We start from the raw sequence: 21834 nt of genomic DNA, 5'->3' as shown, positions 1-21834 counted from the left end.
ATTGACACCCATTCCCATGAAAGCAGAATGTATTCTAATTACTGAATTGCACTATTGTGGAAGTCTTGTGATAAGGTATCTCTTTGGATCTTTTCTCAGCTAGCTTTTCTTCTATTATAACCACTTTTCAAGAAGCATTCCACTTTATCCATTGTGCATGACAGATGGCAAGGTAGATTAAGACCAGAACTTCATGATTGATAATACCAAACAGTTAAGCAAGAAAACGTTGCATACATCTTTGGGAAAATGTCAGTCATTTCATCTATGCACAAGTTTATTGTTGGTTTTTTTTTTTTTTTTTTCTTTCACAGAAACAAAGAATTATGAAAGTTCTTTAATAGAATCTGACTTTATATCAAGTTCCATTACCAGTGTTTATGCTATTTTAAGTGTGGGTTTTGGATTTTCTTTCTAAGTTTTAATCTTGCCCTCTATTGTCTTTTTTTTATTTTTTTATGCCAGGCCTTAGGAGAATTTCTCTTGTCTTTACCTCCACCAGTGCCATTTCCTGCATTGAAAGTGAATAATAGTTATCTAGTCTTTGTTTTGTGCTTTGTTTTCTATGAATAAACCGACAGCTTACCCATGTGATAATATGATTTAAGCATTCTGTTAGGTATTTTATCAGGCCTCAATCTGATCTCATATAGTATTTTTTCTTCCTGTTGTTTTTGTTTGTTTTTTTTTCTCCTTGTACTTTATCCTGTAGTCTTGTCTTCATATCAAAATTAATTTAGGGCATATTCATGTGGCTGGTTGTGAGGAGACTTGAACTTTGTTCCCACTAGGAGCCTGCTGGCTTGAGGCTAGCCCTGGCCACCTTGCAGTACATTGCTGTTGAGCTGTGCTTCTCAGCAGGTCCCAGTGAATGTATTCAAGCACTATGCAGACAAGGTCACAGCTTGCAGCTGGGAGGCTTCTTGTGCCTGCCTAGTTGAGAGCTGCAACAAGGAGATCTCATACCTGCTTTTTATTCCCTCGCGGAAAGGTTCTTGTCTTTCACAGTCACTTTCCTTTTGGAGGCTCAAACAAGGAATGCGTTTCTGTGCTTATATGTACTGTTATGTGAACCCCTTTGCCATGTTGCAGTATTTTCTTTGTGGTGAATTTTCTCTTTTGGCTTACCTTACAACACATTATAAAATCTTTTATAGGGATTTATTATGTACTTTGCTAATTAAAGTGTATGTTTTATCTTCTTCTTTTTATCTCCAAAGGGATGATGGCACGGGAATTCTTAGACTCCTCCTTACAAGCATACATATTCTTATTTGTTTTCTGAATGATTTCTTTTTGAGTTTAGCTAGTTGGAGATTGCTGGTGTGATTTTACTGGTTTGTCTCTGTGCTGTCTCTCTAAAGGTAACTGAACACTTAGTAAGGTCTCTTTCCATAACTGTGATCTCCCTTCCTCCTCTTCATCCCTCAGTTAAGTTTCCCAAGGGACCTTGCATGCCTAAGATAACCTCTGCAAAGAGACTTTCTTTGACATTGGCTCATAATGTAATGGGTTTGGGTTAAATTCAGAAGACAATTTATTTTTCAAATATCATCAGTGGGGGGGGGGCTCGAGAGGGGCGGGGTTGTTCATCTAATTTCTAAATAGAAATCCAAAGTTTTTATGGGAATTTTGCAACTATTTTCACAATCATAAGAATCTTTGACTTTCTACTAATGAAAAGGTTCTTTTGCTGTATCTTTTTCTAGCCCTCCTCCAGCATAGCTTGCTTTTGTTTCACAAACAATATCTGAACTCTAGCCAGTTTCAGCTCAGAACCTGTTTGAGTGGGTGAGGTTTCTACATACTTGATATTTCCCCTTGTTGGATTCTTCCTTGATAAGTTTAGTTGGACAAATGAAAGCAGATTTTGTTGAGCTTTTCTTCTTAGGTGCCTCCTAAAATGCAATTTATGTCAAAGGAAGGAGTGCTCTCTCTCCCCAGGTCTGAAAACTTAAATAAAAGTAACTTTATGCTTTATGTGATTTATATGGTTAGATTATTTTTATACCTTCTTGCTTCTCAAGTGTTTTCTGACTGCTACTATTTATTGCTGAGGAGTTTACTTTCTATTTCCATCTGTGCTTATAGTGCTCACTTCTAGTGGCACAATGAGGGAATAGTTTATAGGAAGAAATACTTATTGCTTCTCCATTAGAGAGAAAGAAAAACTGGCAAGAAACTTGTCTCAACTTTCGAAGTTAGTTTGTGATTTTATTTTTTCATCCTTTAGCTCATTGTTATTACTTAGTAAAAAGCAAGTCTTAAATTGCAGTTATTAAAGTTGATAGGCCATTTTTACAATGGAGAGATTTTTCACAATGTATGTTTAACCTGATAGTAGGTGTAAATGTGTCACCCTTCAGTCTTGTTGATTTCTGGATAAACATTAAAACAATTTCAAGATAAGTGGGCAGCAAGAGGTTTCCATTTGTGTAGCTGAGGGATCTTTGTGGAGAAAACAACAGGAAAGAGAGAGTGAAGCAGAAAGTGAGCCCAAGGAGGTATCAGTAGTTTGAAATACATCTGCTCTTACTAGTCCACATGTATTAACCTAACTAAATATAACTTCACAAATCATATATAATTCTTGTGGGCAGATATATATAAAATAATGCATTAAGTATAAATATCACAACCATTTAAATTTTCACTAGAAAGTTAGGTTTTTAAAATTAAGTTCTTGATGTGAAAAATCCTTGTATTGTTTTATATTCTTCATTTGATAGACAAGAAATGTTTTAGCAATGCAATTTGCAGTTTTCATTATCAGTGTTAAACTAGTTATTGGCTTTCCATTAAGAAATCATATTTTAAATGGTGTTACATAATTAGAAAAAAAAGTAGGCTTCCGTAAATGAAAACAAATTTGATAACTCTGAAGACCAGATATGCTAACTAACATTTTTTAACAAATAGCTTCTAGAAAACAGTACTGAATATTAACATACAACAAAGAAAACTCTCCACAATGAAGAACGCAGTGTGTCCAAAAGTATGTTCCATCTTTTCTGCTTCTAAAACCAATTCTTAGGTCATGTGATGAGTATGTTGCTAGGGAAGATGAAAAAATACCTCACTACATAACCTTGTTTTTTGTTCCCTTAACTTTAAAAATAAAAAGAACACATTGTTCTTCTTTTCAATGCCATTCTGACACTAGTGCAAAAAATGAGCATACAAAAGTAATTTTCTATTTTGATGCCTATTTCAAAATCATCACGTTAATATTATAGTAGATCTGCCAAAAATGTAAATCAATTTTGAGAAATTGTATCAATCCAAGAACTGTATAATGCTTGCATTGTCTAACTTGAATTCCCTACTTTTTTGTTTTGTCTATAGACGCCCTATTTTTGGCCTTCAAATTGTTGGGAGCCGGAAAACACAGACTATGGTCAGTGTGGAAATCTTTCCTCTTTATTTTGGGAATTATGTATTATATAAATGATCATATCATTGCAGTCTATCTTGTTTAATCATTCCACTGTTAAAAGCGTAATTAATGTCATGTAATTCCTGTGCGATACTTGCTGATATTGAAACAAATATGTTGTTACCCTTTTCAAAGTTTATTAAAGCAGAAGTCAGATTTGGTGTTAATTTGATGGGGGGAAAAAAATAATCCCCAAAGGGCATCCAATCTATTTTACTGTTTACATTTTCTATTTGTGTCAGGAAGTGTAATCACTTGCAATGATAAAGTCTTAGTGCAGCAGTACACATTTTATTGATAGTTCTGCAATAGTTATTCTCAGATTTGGACCCAAAAATGTAATGAGTTTAGGTCTCTTATTTTTGACATGTGACATGTAAAATTATTTGCTATAGTTCTAATATGAAGTGCATTAGAAAATACCTTGTTTGCTTCCCTATTTTTTGGTTTCCTATTCATAACTTGCATGCAACAGTTACTGATGTGCACTTAGACTTGCAAAAAATCCTTAGGCTAAGCTTTTCAAAAACTGATAACCAGGTTGAAATATCTCTGTACAGCAAACAATAACCTAATTTTTTCATTAAAAAAATTATCTATGTAGTTTCCATTCCAGTGCAGGCTGTAAGCACTCACTTCATCTGACGGCAGAGTCACTTATTTAGGGTACTAAGCACATACATGATGGCTTACCTTTAAAAAAACAAACAAACAAACAAAAAACCTAAAATCTTTTGGGAATTTAGGTAGGTTTTCACTTGTAAGGTAAATTCTGTCTCAGTGCTTGGGAGCTGAAAACTGTAGGGTCGTTGTAAGGATATGTCCTGTTTTCAGCTGGGACAGAGCTGATTTTCTTCATTTTGTCTGGTATGATATTGAGTTTTGATTTTTGTCCTGGTTTATCAGTATTCCATGTTAGGAGAAAAATAATGTTTAAACACACCAATGTTTTAGTTGTTGCTTAGCAGTGCTGTACAGAGCCAAAAGCATTTCAGTTTCTCAGCTTTTTTTGTTGTCCTGTCAGCAAAAAGACTGGAGGGCACAAATCACTGCACAGAAACAGGTCAGCTAACCTAAACTGACTGAAGAGACAATCCTCTGTGTATTGAAAGGGGCAGGAAAACCCATTTCATAAATACATGGCTGAGAGGCTGGTGCAATTGCAAACACTTTCATTTTATTTTATTTTATTTTATTTTTTTTACTGTGGGGTGGTTTACTCAGCCTGATGTCTGTTGATGGATCTCACCTGTCTCAAAGCAGGAAACAGATCCTAGCCCTAGAACTGCCAGGGTTTGTTGAGAGGGCTTTAAACGAGTTATGAAGGGGGAAGGGGATAAAACCAGGCCTCCTAGAGAGGAGTCTAGGGGAATAATGACAGGACTAGAGATGAGGCAAGCTGCTCAGCTGAAGTGCATCTGCACCAATGCAAACAGGAGGAGCTGGAAGCCATATTGCAGCACACAAACTATGACTTAGTTGCCATTATGGAAACTCCTGAAGTGCTGCAGTGGAGGGCAACAAGCTCTTCAGAAGGGACAGGTAAAGAAAGAGGGGTGGTGATATGGCTCTCCATGCTAAAGAGTGTTTTGATGTTGAGCTTAGGGCTAGAATGATATGGTTGAATCACCATGTGGAAGGATCACGGTGAGGACCAACAGGGTGGGCATCTTGATGGAGGTCTGTTATAGACCACCTAACCAGGATGAAGAGTCTTATGGGGCATTCTACAAACAGCTGGCAGAAGTTGTGTGATTGACAGCCCTTGTTCTCATAAGAACTTCAACTTCCTAGCTATATTCTGGAAATACAGTACAGCACAGAACAAGCTGAAGTTAACTTCCTGATGCAGCTGATAAGAGAACCTACCAGTGGACATGCCCTGTCAGACCTGCTGTTCACAAACAGAAGTGGACTAGTTGGAGATGGAGAGGCCAGGATCTGTCTTGGACAGAGTGACCATGAGGTGGTAGATTTTTCAATTCTTGGTAAAGTCAGGACTGGGGGCAGCAAGACTGCTACCTTGGACTACGACACTGGAACATGTTGCCCAAGGAGATTGTGGATGTCTCATCCCTGGAGGCATTCAAAACCAGGCTGGATGTGGCTCTGGGCAGCCTGGTCTAGTGGTTTGCAACCCTGCACATAGCAGGGGGGTTGAAGCTAGATGATCATCATCGTCCTTTTCAACCCAGGTCATTGTATGATTCTATGACTTCCACAGGGTGGACTTTGAACTGTTCAGGACACTGGTAGGGAGAGTTCCTTGGGATTCAGTCCTGAAGGATAAAGGGAAGGAAGGCGGGTAGCTCTCAAGAAGGAGAGCTAAAGGAGGTCCTAAAGGTGCAGGAGCAGGCTGTCCCCCTGAGCTGCAAGATGAGCTAGCAGGGAAGAAGACCAGCATGGATGAACTGGGAGCTTTTCCTGAGGTTCCAGGAGAAAAAGAGAATCTACCTCCTGTGGAAGAAGGGATGGACAATTTGGGGAGAGTATGAAGAACTTGTTAGGATGTGCAGGGAGAAAACTAGAAAGGCAAAAGCCCAGCTTGACCAGCTTTACCCCAACTTGGCTGCTGGGGGAAGAGAGGAAAAAAAACTTTTTTACGATGTATTAGCAGTAAGAGGAGGACTTAGGAGAGCCTTCATCTTTTACTGAATACTGCAGAGATTGTGACCACTGAGGATAAAGAAGGTGTTGAGAACCTCAGCCTTTCATTACATCTGTCCTTAAAATTCATACCAGTTATCACTGGGGTACTCTACCCTCTGGCCTGGAAATCTTGGGTGAGGAGCAGAACAAACTTTCCACTATTCATAGTTTTTATTTCAAACTACTGGTTCTGCTTGCTAGATTGAACCTCAAGATGATGGATGGTTCCCATGGACGCTTCTTGCTTTTCCAGAGCTCACAAAATTTGATTTAAAATGTGCTGCTACATAAAACAATTTCAAACTGAGATTCTCAGCAGAGATGAGTACCTTCAAGGGAGAGTTTGAAAAATGTACCAGTTTCCTCATCCTATAGAATGAGAAAAATATTAGTCTTATAAAATGCTGATATTTGAAGATTTCCTGCAAGTAGTTATCAAAGGCTATGAAGGAAGTATAGTTCATACTGCACCTGAGTGATTAGCCACTGCATATGAGGGAGTTAATCACTGAAGGAGGAATACTTGATTTACTAGTTATTAAAATGTTTTTTCTTTCCTTGAAAGTTATTTGTTTTCCTCACAGGAGCCCTTCAATGTAGTCTCCTAATGTTAAATACCAGAAAGTAATTTGCTGTAGTTCTAAGAGACATTTGAGTTCTTCAGCTGTAGTGTGTATGACATTACTGGGGGAATTTTAATAAGCATATACTTAACACACCTGAACTCATGGTTAGTCTGAGGAGATTTCCTTTTATGTCCTTTAATGAAAATTGTAAGAAACTAACTTTCTAGATGTAGCTTATTACTGGACTGATTGCCCAGTCCAATAATCCAATATATCAAATAGTCCAATATATTGAACAGAATTACGTGTACAAGTTTGTGAACAGAATTCTGATATAAACTGTGTAGTCTTTTCCATGTCAGAAATACAGAATTTAACTTGAGATCAGATTCTAACCCTCATTGAGCAGTAAGACTACTGGCTTGAGAGCCCTTGAGATTCAGTGTAAGACCAGTATAATAATTTCAAGTTGGTGAATTTAAGTTCTGTTGCAGTGGGGTGAAGGAAGGAAAAGCCCCAACCCTGCCATCTCATTGCTCCCTTCAAATCATGAGACAAAGATGAAAGCCTGTAAGAAATCTGCCCAGTGCTTGCACTGGATCTACCTGTGGAATCTGTGTGTTGCCAGAAATGACTAAGGCTAGAGCATTAACAGGAAAGTAGTCTTTTAAGGCTACTTTTCAATAACATTTTTATTGGGTTTGCATCTTCCCAAACTCAGAAGTTAGCCTTTGTTTTGTAGCCTGAGGTTTTTTGTTTTTCCCTAATGGCTTTCTGTAAATAGAAAAGACAGGGGGAGAACAGAATACAGCTGTTTGCAGAAAGGATCACATCTCTGTTGTAAACGAATGGTCATTAGAAGAATAAAGAAAACTCAAATAAATAATATTCTAAAACCCAAAGAAGGATAGAAATGATTTGATGACATTAAATTTCATCAAAAACACACTCCAACAAGGTTCTGCAGATTTTTCACAGTAATTGTTACCTACTAGAAAATAAAATAGATTTTTTTTCTATTGCAGGTACATAAATGCATTTAGTACTTGTCACATATTACAGTGCTGTGCATTGATTCTGTTTTCATGGATATATCCTGAACAAATTTGAATTTCTGCCTCCTAAAACAAATTAATGGCAGGAATTAGGTGTTTTTGAAGCGAGAAAACAAAACAAAAAATCTGCTTTCTGTGTAATCTTCCTATATCAAAGAAAAAAAAAAAAATCACTTTCAATGGGACTGATCTAATTTTGCAAGTCTATTAAAGCACACTACAGCTTTATTTTAATTTAAAAACTATGCCCCGCCCTTGATGTTTACTCACCTATAACTGGACTGCTGTCCAGAATGTAAAATACAGCCAGAAAATATTTAATCTTTAATTAGAAATGAAATGAGTTAGAGCACATGATAGTTTATTACTGAAACTAACTAAGAAATAAATATCCTTACTGCTTTATGAAGCGTGTTATCATCTGAGATAATATTGGTTGCCCTATATTAGCTTGTAAAAGAAAAGGCATTCATTAAGAATATATATGGAGAAAATGTGAGGAAAAAACAGTGTTCCAAAATTTCAAGAAACTTCAAGCTAGTTCTACTCATACACAGTAGTGCATTGCTGTGTCTCAGTGACTAAAACAGGGCTTGGATTAATATAACAGATACAAAAGTGGAAGTGTGCAGCCTTGGTTTTGATTTTAACTATTAAAGTAGTGACCGTAATTCTGAGACCACGGTTTAGAAAACATTAATATTCACAAATTGCAGAAAATCTCCTCTTGAAAAGCATGCTGTAAGATATCTCAGGATAGATAAATTGTAAATATTTTTTTTTTAAATTTGAATTATTTTATTCCATCTGTCGAAGACACCCATTTTAATGCCATATGTCTTGGAGTCCACCCATGCAGGGCATGTTGTTCTGTGCAGAATCTCATTGGTTTCAGTGGGATCTTATTGGTGAAAATAATTATGTGCATCTCACATTTTTAGCATTTGTGTTTCTGTTTGCTTGTTTTTAAAAAGTGATGGTGTAGGTTAAGTCACTTTGCATTTCCTGTGGGCTGTCATATTCTTGAATTTGTTTGGTTTTATGACAAATAGAATTGGATTTCAGGTTAAAAAAACTGTCTCTGAAAATGAATGGCTGAATGTGCTATCTGCCTACACTCATCTTCATTTTTCTTACAATTTTTTTTTTTGCTAACAGATTATTTTTTTCTGGCATATTAAAAACAGCTCACGCCATTAGGATAAAATTAAAGATGGAAACTTGAGTATGTTTCATGTCTGAACTGGTGAAGATTGGTTATGCACGAAATTATTATTCTTTACACATTTGGCCTTATGGAATTAGTCTGATTCTCTTGGAGGTGTAGTGACTCACAGCTGTTGCATGTTTGAGGGATTCAGTTTGCTGAATGAGATACTTAAGAAATAGAAGGGTCTAGGGGAAAAATCTACTCACACGCCAAGCAAACTGATTTTTATATTTGAGAATCTCAAGCAAAGTCTAAGCAAACTGAGGGAAATATTTGTAGCAATCATGTAAGGATTTCAGACATATACGGTATAAAGGGCAATTAGTAACTCTTAATCATTTTCTCTCTAGTGTACTTTTGCTGAAGTTTAGTCTCAAAGGTATCTGAGACATAAAGTAGTTCACTTACACTTTATATTAAAAAAAGATGTTCAAAGAGAGTCAGAGGAAAATTTTATAAGTGCCACAGTCACTTATGATGTAAAAGAAGTTTGAACTAATGCTAGAAGACAATAATCAATTGTATCTACATAGTTGCAGGAGGATCTGTTTCAGCCTTGTCATTGTGTGTGCATTTTCCCCAGGTGGGTTAGAAATGGAGGAGTTTTGCAGTTTTGATAGGTTATGGAGAAGAGGGTGAATGACTGATACTGCAGCATGAGTTTAGGAGCATACGACCGTCTGTTTTATAAGTTGCATTAAATAAGACTATTTTCTATATATTCAAAGTGATTTCTGTTGTGAAGAATAACAAATCTTGAAAATGTACTTATGGTTAGTAGCCTTCCAGGTAAAGACATTCTATAAATGCAGCCTTCTAGGAAATGAGAACTTACACAATAAAATGCCTTAATTAATTACTGTCTTTAAAATAGACATGCTGTCTATCTAGATAAAAACAAGTGCTGCCTGTAAACTTCTGTGGCAATTCCATAAATATTCATGATGGTCCTACCAGCTGAGTTACAGTAAAATACAGAAATCATCTCCTTTTGTTATGTGAAAGCTTTTGTCTCATAGATATTGTTCTCCAGCATTTCTGTAAAATCAAGATTCTGTCCTGTTTAAATTTTCTTGATAATTCATTTAACAAGTCAGACCATACAAAGCTTCCTTCCTAAAAGAAACTTTCTTACCAGGTAAGAGAAAACTGAAAAAGACCTCTGTTCAGCATCTGCTGCTCCTTTCTGAACATGAGCCATGGCAACTGGCTCATCTGCCTGTCCTCTACCAAGCTTGCAGCCACACATACACAAGTACATAGCATTCAAAAAATAATTGCTACTATGCATAATTTTTTTCACATCTTGAAATTTTTCACATAATTTTCTCTCTAGCGTTTGTTGCCTACTTACTTTTCATATAACCAGCTTCAAATCTCTATCTGAAATATTGATTTTTCTTAGGAATTTTTTTCTTATACATGTTTCTGCATTGTTTTGCATGGAATAACTGACAAGAAGGAGGACTGTGCAGAAGAGGCATTATGTCCTTTCTTTGCCCATATGCTCAGGAGGGATTCCCTTGGCAACAGCTTAGCAGTAAGCAATGTCGATTTGAGAAATATTAAGCCGTATTGCTTGCCTGAACTCTGCTGGAAAACTGCATGTGCTCAGCATCTCTGGAAATGAATCCATAAATATGAGTCAGTAGCTTGGGGCAAACTGGTAGCAAAGTAGCATTTTTCTTATATATAAATTGTCAGATATGAATAAAAATATCTTTGTTAAAATGTATTCCATAAGAATGGGGAAAAAATTATCAATATAGTGTAAATAGCTTGTGCATAGCTCTACAATTCTATAATCCTGAATCTTGATGCCCAATACCCATTTTTTCAACAGCTCATGTCAGCAAGAGTATGTCAGCAGTGACTCCTGTAAACAATCCTCTTGGGTCTTTAATAGAAGTCTTTATTGTAAGGATCTGCCTCAGGATATCTCAAAATTTCCTGGATTTTCAGGTGAAGTGAGAAGCAGTGCCTTCCACCCATCTCAAGTAATTTACCAAATTGTTGTACTACTTGGTTGTCACTCCTTATGTAAGTGGCTTTTCATTGAGAAACTAGATACACAGAATGTGTTGACTAGGATCTTGGTAATGGGGCTAGGTGAGAAATAAAATCTAACGAGCAGCATTGTCCCTCAAGAAAATATGGCTGGGTCTAGTATTTGCTATGCATAAAATGTAATCTGAGTAGAACCTCATGAAATGTGCTTTCAGGAGAGCTGCACTAGCAGAAAGATGGTCTAAGTAATCTACTTTTCCACTCCAGATTTTTTCCATTATATTATACTTCACAGCTACAAATTTCACTCATTAGGAACTATTTCTGTCATGTAAGTGATGAAAAGAATGTTTCCCTTAATAAGCATGTCCTGAATTTTGTTGTAAACTTTGCAATTCGGACACTGACAGCCCCCACCACAGTTAGGGCTCTTTAAGCAGGAGGTGTTTCCCGAAAATGCTCTCCAATTCCCTCACCTCTTCAGAGTTTTTCACTTACCTGTTTGGTTTTTTTTTTTTTTTTGATGAATATGTGGTTTATCTCTGTAATATGTGTAACATGTAAAGTGTGTTTGGCCAAGGCATTTGTATTCATATCAAAATAGGCAGCATTACTTTAACAGTGCTACTTTAAAAGCATTGATAATCTGCATCTAGGTCCTAAAAATAGAGATTCTGATATTTATAAACATAATTTTCAGAATTGCTTTCAAATCACCATGCTTACGACATTAAATATGTTTTTCTTTTTTTTTTCTTTTTTTTTCTTTTTTTAATGTTTCATTATTAATATCAAAGTTAGAGCTTTCAGGCTGTGACTACAAATGTCTTTTTTAGCCTTAACACTGTCAGCACTCTGACAGTGGGCACTAAGTAATTGCCATCCTTGCAGCTGGGTTTTGCATAGCAAATTCATGGGAATTTAGGTGACTTGGATGGCCTTTCTTCTGTACCATTTTTTTGTCACCTTGCACAATTTTACCTGGCAACATAATCTGGAGAATTTTGTGTATAAAAAGATAGATTTGCTTTTTCTTGAACTCTACCTAGTTCTTGAACTCCCTGGTATTTTGAAATTGGGTTTCTTTCTTGTCCTTGATTTATTTAAGAAATTTGTAATTAATTGGCTCTACTTCTCTAAATTTATTATCATACAACATTCCTTAAATTTTATGGAAATGTTGTGATCACAGAGTAAAAGCTGGTGAGTGGTAGGACTGTTACAGAAATTTTGTTTTGGACCATTTGCAGATTTAGCACACAGAAACTGTCATAGTCTTACTTAATGTCACTAGCATTTACTGAAGGGTGCAGTACGTTTACTGATAAATGAGGCTGACCCATTTGTCCACCTAAAAAAGATAATTTTCTTTTTTTCCTATGACTAAGAGAAACTCAACAGCAGTCACAAATACCAAAAATTAATTTTTTAGAGCAGATCTTAAAATGGCATAAATAGCCCTAGAAATACTGATGTTAAAAAACAGTTGTTTTCATTATCTCTGTTCCGTAGTTATGCTCAGTGCTTATTGTCCTGTAATTCTCCATCTGACGCAGATACTCACATATGGAGAACTTCTGTTTGCCCACAGGGCACTTTGAAACCCTTGGAGCTTACATTACTTTCTGTTTTCTTTGCACTTTAAATACTGACTAGGCATGACTAGGCGCTGACTCTGAAATGAGAGTTTTGATTCAGAGAGGCTATAAATTTAATCTGGCTTCAGTGAATAAAATGAAGTTCACAGAATGTTACACCCACCATCTAAGGGTGAATCAAGCTGTAACACTGCTGGCGCTGGGACAGTTACGTAAGGGGTTTTAAGTTTGTGTATGTGGTGGTGGATGTGTAGGTGGCATTATCTGTGGTCTTCAGAAGTGTGGATATCTTCCATAGGATTCAGCTGAAGCTTTTTTTCTCTGCTCTGTATAGATTGAGACCCCTTTTAGAAACAACGTTAAATTCCCAGCTTTAACTTTCAGTTGGAAGCTCTGTGTTTTGAGGTTTTTGTTAGTTTTGTTTCTGTCAGTATGTTTGTTTAATACAGTGAATAGGCAGTCCAGCTTATTGCTTCTAGAATAAAAGTTGCAATTATCACTGTGATATGTAGAAGTTTGTGTGAATTTTCAAGTACAGTTGAACAGTTGAGCAGGAAACAGGTAATTAACCTGAAAATTTGCTATTTTGTATGTAACAATTTAAAAAATTTGGAGGGGAGAAAAGTCTATACGCCCTCTCCAATTTCTGGTTTTCACTTTCAACTCTCTAATTGTCTGGGTTTTGTGAACGTCTGAACAGAGTTTTCAAGAGCAAGTAGTCTTGCTTCACAGATAACACTGTTTTTCTTAATTCCAGTTTGTGGTTCAAATACCCATTTATATAATGTAGGTCACTCCAAAAGCAATGCTTCCTGTTTATTTCCATGGAAACTACAACAGGTACAAAGAACACAAGAACACTACTGGGTAAAGCAAAATGCCAGCTATAAAACATTATTTTTGTATATAATTACCACCGTTAGCTATACATTTTCTCCATCAGTGAGCAGCAGCCTGCGTGCTGTGCTTGTAAAAATCTGTGTAGACCTCCAGAATGCAGCTTGTCTTTCACAGCGCTGTTGCTGCTGCTGAAACATACCACCCACTGCCTCACTGTGCTCACACTTACTGTTTGGTATCCAGAAACGTTCAGTAAGAATCAATGAATGTCAGTAGGTGCCATTTTTTTTCTCAAATGGTGGAATTCAATCCCATACCTTTGCTTCATATACACTTCCATGTGAGATGCCACTTGTCAGAGTGCCCCTCTGCTGCCATCTGTCACATGGCAACAAAATGTAATTAAATATTGGCGGGTTGGCTCTACTTCTACAGCCATACCACCAACATCTGCATCTGATGTTCTGGGTCAACAAAATAAAATAGGAGGCACTGCTTTGGAGCAGCCCTTTGGGATCTTTGGCCATCTTCCAGTATGAAATGTTACATATTCACACTGCATTTTAAATTGCTGGAAAATCTGTTTTCTTATGCTAATCAGTAACTTGTAAAGCATATAGCATTTAATACATAGATCACTTTAGTGGAGGCAATTCTGTTGATTGCAAAATCCATCAGAGTACACTGGCACGAAAAAAAGATTGTATGTGGCAGTCCATATTTAGTAAATTGAGGTTATTAATCAGACCCTGTTCCCAGTGTATCATTCATCCATATGTTAAGAATTTTTCAACACCCTGTGAGGGAACAGCAAGCACAGGCAGCTCTGCAGGAGAAGATATATGAGGTTTAAGGGTGGCAACAGTACAGCAGAGGCTAATCTCTCACCAATAAAGTATTGAGTGACTGTGAAAGTCCTGGCTTAAGCTAGGAAGTCAGGACAGCATTGGTAGTATATAGGCCTGTTTACAGGCATACCTTGTACAAATCAAGCAGGGGCAATGGAATGTAGCTGTGCTTGAACACAGCTATGGGTCGGTAGAGGTCCTGGAATGGGTTGCTTAGAGCACTTACAGCTCCATGGTGAACTGAGGGTTGAGAGCAGGGTCCTCGGGGGTCACTTTCAGTAAATGTCTTTTTTTATTTATTGCATATGCTACAAATTAATGGACCTACCCCCTGTCCAGGTTTAGAGTAGTGCAGGCTCAAAAACAGATTCTGCTTCAGAATAAACTGAAAGAACAGTTGCAGCCCTATATTTTTGGTTTTTTTGGACAGTCAATTAATAGTACTCATTTTCAAAAAATTTTGGCTGAATTCAGATACAATCCCCCTTCTTTGAAGTCTTTCAAACTTTCTTTATTATCTCAGCGTACTTGCTTTTATTTAAGCATAAGGATTCCTGGCTGGGAAATGCCTGCAGTTCTAATGTGGAGCAGTAGGATCACAAGAAGATATGTAAGAACAAAAAGAATATTTTGACAACTTGCTTCCTTCAGGCATAAAAGCAATCTGCAGAATTTTACAGATTCTGTCAAACTGCCAATACACTACAGTTACTAAGGACCATCTGATAATGATGCAGTCTGGTAAGTCAACCTAAGATGCAGTTCCAAAAATCTCCCATTAGCAGATCATAAATGAACACTGATGAGCTGGAAATGTCTTCTCTATTATTGTAATTTCCATTCTACAAATGCAGATGTTTGTGTTTTGGGGAAAAGAATGGGAAACACAACACTGGGTATGTTGTAATTAACTGCATCATCTTTTTGTGCTGGAAAAGCATATGTGAAAATAGAGCAACTTATAGTTTGAGAACCTTACTGCAGATTGTTGTTCCAAATGAAGCTGTAAAAACACCAGAATCTTTTTCAAGTGATGAACATAGAAAAGCAGACACTGTCATACTCTGAAATGCCAAGGGATCATGACTGTCTTTTGGTAGAGGACCAGGAGATGCATTGCTCGATGTGAAGCTACATTTTTTTGGCGCAGAAAAGGAGTGGTACCAGAAAAAGACAGCAGCATCCATATTTCAGGTCTCATTGGTCTGAACTTCAAAGGCATGAAACATTGTTTCTCTGTATTTTCAAAGTCTGTCTGAAAATGAGAGCTTTTCACATTTTTTCTGCATTCCAATAGATTAGTGAATTTTGTTATGGACAAACCAAGGTTTTGTATTGGCAAGACTGTGAACTAATGAACTCAAATTCCTGAGCTGCTGCCCACTTCTCTTCTGTCTACAGTAGCTCTTAAAAAGATCCTCAAACATGCACTTTTATAAGGATGAATTGTTAGCACACCGCAATGACGGTATATTGAATCACGAAGTAGGAATGTTCTTGAGGACTATTTTGTTCTGCACTAGTGATTTCCCAGGTAACTAAATCCTTATTGGGAATATTCCAAACCATCAATATTATAACTTTTATATTCCCAAAAGGGAGGTGATCTAGATACTAGAGAAATTTTTTGCTGGAGAAAAATGTCTAGGAGATGAACATGATTTGGCTAACTATGTACATGACGAGAAACAAGTGTTCTTATAAGGACTCTCTGCCAAGGTGTTGAAGCAAAAAGGATAATTAAGAGAACTGCAGGAAATATTCTGTGGTATGCTCACATAGTGAAGACAGGGATTTTCTCAGACACAGTATTATATTAAGAATCCAGAAAGCTAATTCTTCTGTCCGCATCTGCTCCTGGTGACCTAGTGGTTGTCTTGCCAGCTCTGAGTACTCTGTGATCTGAAGATGCCTCTTCTATTGAAGCCTCCTCTGGCAGAAAGGTGGACAGTTGGCTGCCTCTACAGCAGTGACTTTTGTTGAAAGTAGGAGGAGATGCCAACCCCAAAATCTATCCACAAGGGGATTCAAGGAAGTGCTAAGCTAATTAAAGGTGCCTATAATGGGGAGCATGAAAATATGACTTAGAAGAGGATAAGCAAGTGCAGAGAGCAGAGTTAGAGAGTTTGTTTTGTTTCTGTTAAAATGGTTGGAATGGACAACTTCTGGAATTCTTAGAACTGTCTACACATTTCTATTAAATATACACTGTATGTATACATTTTATTGATGATATTTTCAAGGATTTTAAGAATGTTTTTTCATGTTCAGAAAAATAACCTATTTTGAAGGAAAAGGGGAAAAATGTTTCACTATCAGAGGAGTTAAATATTAAAGACCACCTCTGTCCTTTTTATTTTTCTAGCGCTGTGAATACAACCTCACTACAAAGGGTCCAGAATTCATTTAATCTTTTTGTGACATTTCATTATGTGTTCCAATGCACTAGTGTAATTGTATGGTACTATTAAAATGTATGGAAACAGAGGGTATAGAAATTCTTTGCTTGCTGTACTGGATGTGTGATTAGTGTATTTGCATCCGTACGTATTGAAGACAAAGAAATTGCACTGGAACCAGAGAGGATGCAGGAGCATAACAAACAGAGGAAGTGGACATTGCTTCTTAAAGGAATTAAAAAAGTGTGAAAGAAAATAGGCCAGGTAATGTATATTAAATGAGGAAAAAATAGACAAAAAACTGTATCAAACAACTTCATCTTATGTCAAGTAACACTTGTAGCTGCTGCTGGAGTTATGAGAAGTGCTTGTCATCAATTGCACCAAAATAACATCCATCAGTGGGGGTTTCCATGCATTTGCAAGTGATTTGTTTGACATAAATATATTTCCTTCAGAGTTTTAAAATTTATATGTAATTGGTTTGATTACCTTAAAAATCAAAGCTAAATACAAAACAAACAGTTCCTTCCTAGAGATTGCAGGAATGATGTTCCTATATGCAGTTATTTCAGTTATTTCTCTTTGTGACCTGTAGTGGAGAAGCTAGCAGTTGGGAGTTCGGAGTAATTGCCCATTCCTAGCAGAACCATTGGCTCATTTTGCTGATCACAGAGACCACTGTTAAGGTTTTCTTACCTGCACTGATCAAAAGATTCTCCCGTGTTATATGTGAGAATGTGCTCGGAAGTAGTGATGTGGGTAGACACCGCTGCCAGACTTTAGCAGAAGGAATTGTATTACCCTCCTTATCTTTCTGTTGGGGCGTCCTGTGTAATGCTTTTGGGGTGATGGGAAGTAAATAAATCTGTTGGAAATATGCTTCATTTTTAAAGAATATAGAGACTGAAGAAGTAAGAATCAAGCTTTTATTCAAATAGAAACAACTGTGCTGTCTATGTAGCCTTAACTTTCATTTTCATGTTTTCAGTATTTAGTTCCATTTTACTATTCTGTTCAGTCAGGATGAAGTGGAGGCAAAACAGATCTGCTGAATGATTTTGGTTTTGGAAAAGAATGAAAGATTTTGTATCTAATACAAGCTTCTCCTTTTTCATTTTTTGATCTAATCTTGTTTTAAATGGAAGTCATTGCAGACTGTCCTGTATGATACTTGAATTTTTTTTTGAATCAATTTTTAATTAAAAGTTTATGTACACAATTTTTATATTTCCTGAGGAATGCACACACAGTTAAAGATGTTTTTGCCGTTTTGTCTTTAATTTGCCATGAAATAAATTCACTGCAAGTATCTCGTGCATTTTGTATGTGACATCTATTACATGAAGCAAATTTTAAAATTATTTAATGAACCTTTGTATCTGACCTGTAATTTCAGTTAAATTACTTGTAGCTTTGATCCCGCATCTAAAGCTTTTCAGAACTGAAGAATTCAAAACGAAAAAGAGGGCGAGCAATAAAGTATAGATGAAGGCTCTAGATTTCTGGTCTGCTGTGTTTGTGAGACAGTAGCAAATCCTGTATGATTTTTATTCTGTTTCAGCGGTTTACCTCTGCAAGCGGACAATGCAAAATAAAGCAAGGCTAGAGCTAGCAGACTATGAAGCTGTAAGTACCTGGGGAAAAGTAAATTTCTTTGCTGATCTTAATTAGCATGTAAAATAATGATAAGTGTGAGAACTGTGGGCATTCTGTAGTTATACAACTTTTGCCAGCATGTGGGTTTGACATTGCTCAGGAGTAATAAAAGGTGTTTGAGAGGCAGTAGCAAAGGCTGGCTGGGCAAGAGTTGACATTTTGGCTTGTCTCTAATACTGGATCATCATGCAAGGATCAGAAACAGCTGCTTGCAAATCGCACATACACCTCGTGTTTGAAAGCAGTTGTACTCTACATAGTGTAAAGACTTGAATGAAAAGTCTCTGGCAATGTTTTGAGAAGCGTTTAGTAGCTATAGATATATGAATCTCATTCTTAAAAGTGTTGCTGGCACTTGAGCTTACATCTCATCAGTTATACTATAGGCAAAGACTGCTAGAGTCTATAGTTTCCCACTATAAATGTCATGCTCTGCCCCAGGCAAGAAAGTGAGGTAATTGGGTCTAGGAAGAGCAGTAGGAGGAAGGAGTTTGATTAGGTGAGGAGGATGGCACTGACCAAGGAGATGGGTTGGATTCCATCCCTATTCCCCCTAAAGTTCTTGAATTTTTCATGAAAGTGTCAACATAAGATTCATGCACAGTCCTGTCTCTGCACTGAAAACTGTCCAGCTGTGTTACTATGACATGATAGCAGGATAGTCAGCCAGACCTCTCAACATGCCAAATACTCCAGCCTCAGCATCATGCTGACAGACTTCATTGCCTCTTCTGGCACAAACTTGCTTTTCAGTGTACTGCGCTGTGAGGTATGTCTGATTTTATATTTGCATAGAAAATTTACCTCCAGTATACTATTCATAAGAGCCTTTATTGGTATTTACGAGATTTCCAGTCTATGTAATCTTTATTTTTGATAAGAATTTAGTTGAGAGACTTTTGCAATACATAGAAATACAATTAACACAACACTTTTTGTTAGGAAGTTTAAAGATGTTTTTTCACTTAATCTCAATAAAAACAATGTGCAGTGGCAACTGGGACCTTTCTTGATGAATTTAAGTACCTCATTCTTCTCCATGTTATCATAATGCATGCTGCTGCCTCTCAAGCTTGAGAGAGATAGAAAATCTCTGTCACAGACCATGAACCTGTTCCAGTGCCACCAAAATAATTTTCTCAAGGTTTGGAAAATCTTCTTCCTGTTATTAGTAGTGGAATATAGCATATATATACATTCCTCATGCAGTACTGAATAACTTTAGTCTGTATTTCTTTTGAAATGAGAATAGCTGTGGATAGCTTCAGAGACTCCTACATTACAAAAATATTCCTACTTTCTCATTATTGTATTTTAAATACATTTGTATGTAGCCAACATTATCAAACACAAGTCACTCAGAGAGGCAACTGGTGGAATTTGTCATGTAGATCATTCAGTATGGAAATTTCTTCTGTTACCTTTCATGAGTAGGTATAAAACAAGAATGTGGTTTTGCATTATTACAGGATTACCCTGTCCAACACCCAGCACATGGAAATCTTTCAAAAATCCCATGTTCTTTTAGAGGATTTCATCCACTCTTATCATCAAATTTTTGAAGCAAAAATAGTGAGGACATTAAAAAGTAGACTGATGTAATGTTCTATCCTCTTTGCATTTGTGCAAACACTTTAAATCATAAGGTGCATTTACACTGGTACACACTATGGCTTGCATTACGTCTTTGTGGGGGGGAAGCATGGGAGGAGGAGAAGGTAAGTCAAAAACTATTAAACAGTAAATTGCTACCTAACTTGTCAAAACTGTGATCTGTTTTCAGGAGAGCTTGGCCAGGCTACAGCGAGCATTTGCTCGGAAGTGGGAGTTTATTTTTATGCAAGCTGAAGCACAAGCAAAGTAAGTTCCTTTCAAGATGAGTTTTGTGTGTACATGTGTGTGTGCTTTTAAAGGGAATAGGGGATAAATAAGATATTGGAAACCTCTCATGTTTCAAATCACTAACACAGTTTCTTTTAAATATCTCACAATAATGACAGAGTTGACAAGAAGAGAGACAAGATAGAAAGGAAAATTCTTGACAGCCAGGAGCGAGCGTTTTGGGATGTGCACCGGCCAGTGGTGAGTGCTGGTGGAGTTGTGCTGCCTGGGAGCAGGACTGATGGTGAACATTAGTCTCTGCAGGGTGTTCAGGTAGTCTGGAAACAAGTAAAAGGTTTGTAAAGCATGAGTTGGGGTCTGCCTTCCTATTTCCAATATCAACAGTTTCCATCATTCTGCTATTTAAGACTGCTTTTAAGATTACACACAGTTTAGGGTTTTCAGGAAATAGATTTCTTGTGTCTAATTTCTTGAATCAGACAGTAACTTTTTTTCGCTATTACAGTCTCAAATGTTTTGCAAGGTATGAGTCACGCCATTAAACTATCATATCTAAACTGCTTTTAAATAAATCAGAATATATTTTAATCTAATCATTTGCTTGCTAAGCCTTCCAATTTCACTGGTCATATTTTCAATTTTTTTTTTAATGTGCATAAAGGTTAGCTGTTGTTAGCTTTGATATGTGAAAGCTGTAGTCTTAACAAGATTTGTCAGATTTCTCTTTCAAAATCCATCTGAAATTTAAAAAAAAAAGTCATACTGCTTCAGAGAGTGAAAAATAGAGGGAAAACACCAAATGCCATAACAATTCTGATTGATCTTTGAGAAGTGAATAATGACACTGGTTTGCATTACTACAGAATTATATCTGCTTTTCATATGTAGCATTAAGCTACATATACATTTTGATATAATCGCCAGTGAAATAGAATACGGACTGTATCTTCCACTGACATTTTAATAAATAAGGAACTAAAGCTTACTCATTTTTATTCCTAGTTGTTAGATGACTTAAACTGTAACAACAGCTGGTGCTATGTTGTCAGTAATTGTTTTGAGGAAGTAAGGTCAGCTTGATTAAGCCTGTAGAAGAGGTGGATGGGGTGAAAAAGTTTCAGAGAAAAAATAATGAACTTCAACAGGGTCAACTTGCACTTGTGTAGAGTGGTATTGGAAGAGCAGTAGAAGAAATGGATTTTTAGGTAGGATTTAAAACGTCAAGTAGGGAAAATCATTTGAGGTGAAAAATTCAGTCTGCAGACATTAGATACAAAAACATTATTGTCTAGTCACTGGCATTAAACAACAAAGGAGGGCAGAAAAACAATCTGCCACCTGATGTTCATGGAAGCTGTCAATAGAAGAGACACAGAATGTTTCTACGCGTATGAGAAGTTTAAAAGCATACAGCATTTATCTTAGCTGCAGAAATGGATTTAAGCGATTTGAATCTGGGAATGAGATGCTGTTTCCATGTTTGGAAGAGAAGTAGTTGAAGGTTTGAGTTAAGGTATGGGCAGACAATAAGGAGAGATTTAAAGGCATCAGAGCAAGAGGAAATTGAATCTGATTGAGAGCTTTGACTGAACTGTGGATAAATCTGCCTACTCTTGTTGAGATTTTTAACCTGGCTGTAGATAGACCTAGGAAATATCAAACGTAAAAGATTGGCTTACTGTCAGCAATCTAGGCTCCTGACTTTGAGAGATGATATAAATAGAG

General features: G+C 36.7%; 1 protein-coding gene across 4 annotated transcripts in view; it reads left to right on the top strand.

Moving 5' to 3' along the window:
- RGS7 (regulator of G protein signaling 7) overlaps window positions 1–21834 on the top strand; it is a 212264-nt gene that overhangs the window by 154441 nt on the left and 35989 nt on the right. For all 4 annotated transcript variants that reach the window (XM_042827133.1, XM_042827113.1, XM_042827103.1 and 1 more), the window contains 4 exons: window positions 3346–3397; window positions 18173–18237; window positions 20051–20127; window positions 20268–20349. In XM_042827133.1, coding sequence (XP_042683067.1) covers window positions 3346–3397; window positions 18173–18237; window positions 20051–20127; window positions 20268–20349 — 276 coding nt within the window. The remainder of the gene's footprint in view (window positions 1–3345; window positions 3398–18172; window positions 18238–20050; window positions 20128–20267; window positions 20350–21834) is intronic.

Source organism: Centrocercus urophasianus, unplaced genomic scaffold (genome assembly GCF_019232065.1).
Source record: "Centrocercus urophasianus isolate 14NV4802_14NV808 unplaced genomic scaffold, USGS_Curo_1.0 seq_10, whole genome shotgun sequence".
Lineage (NCBI taxonomy): Eukaryota > Metazoa > Chordata > Aves > Galliformes > Phasianidae > Centrocercus > Centrocercus urophasianus.
This window is presented reverse-complemented; position numbering and strand designations above follow the sequence as displayed.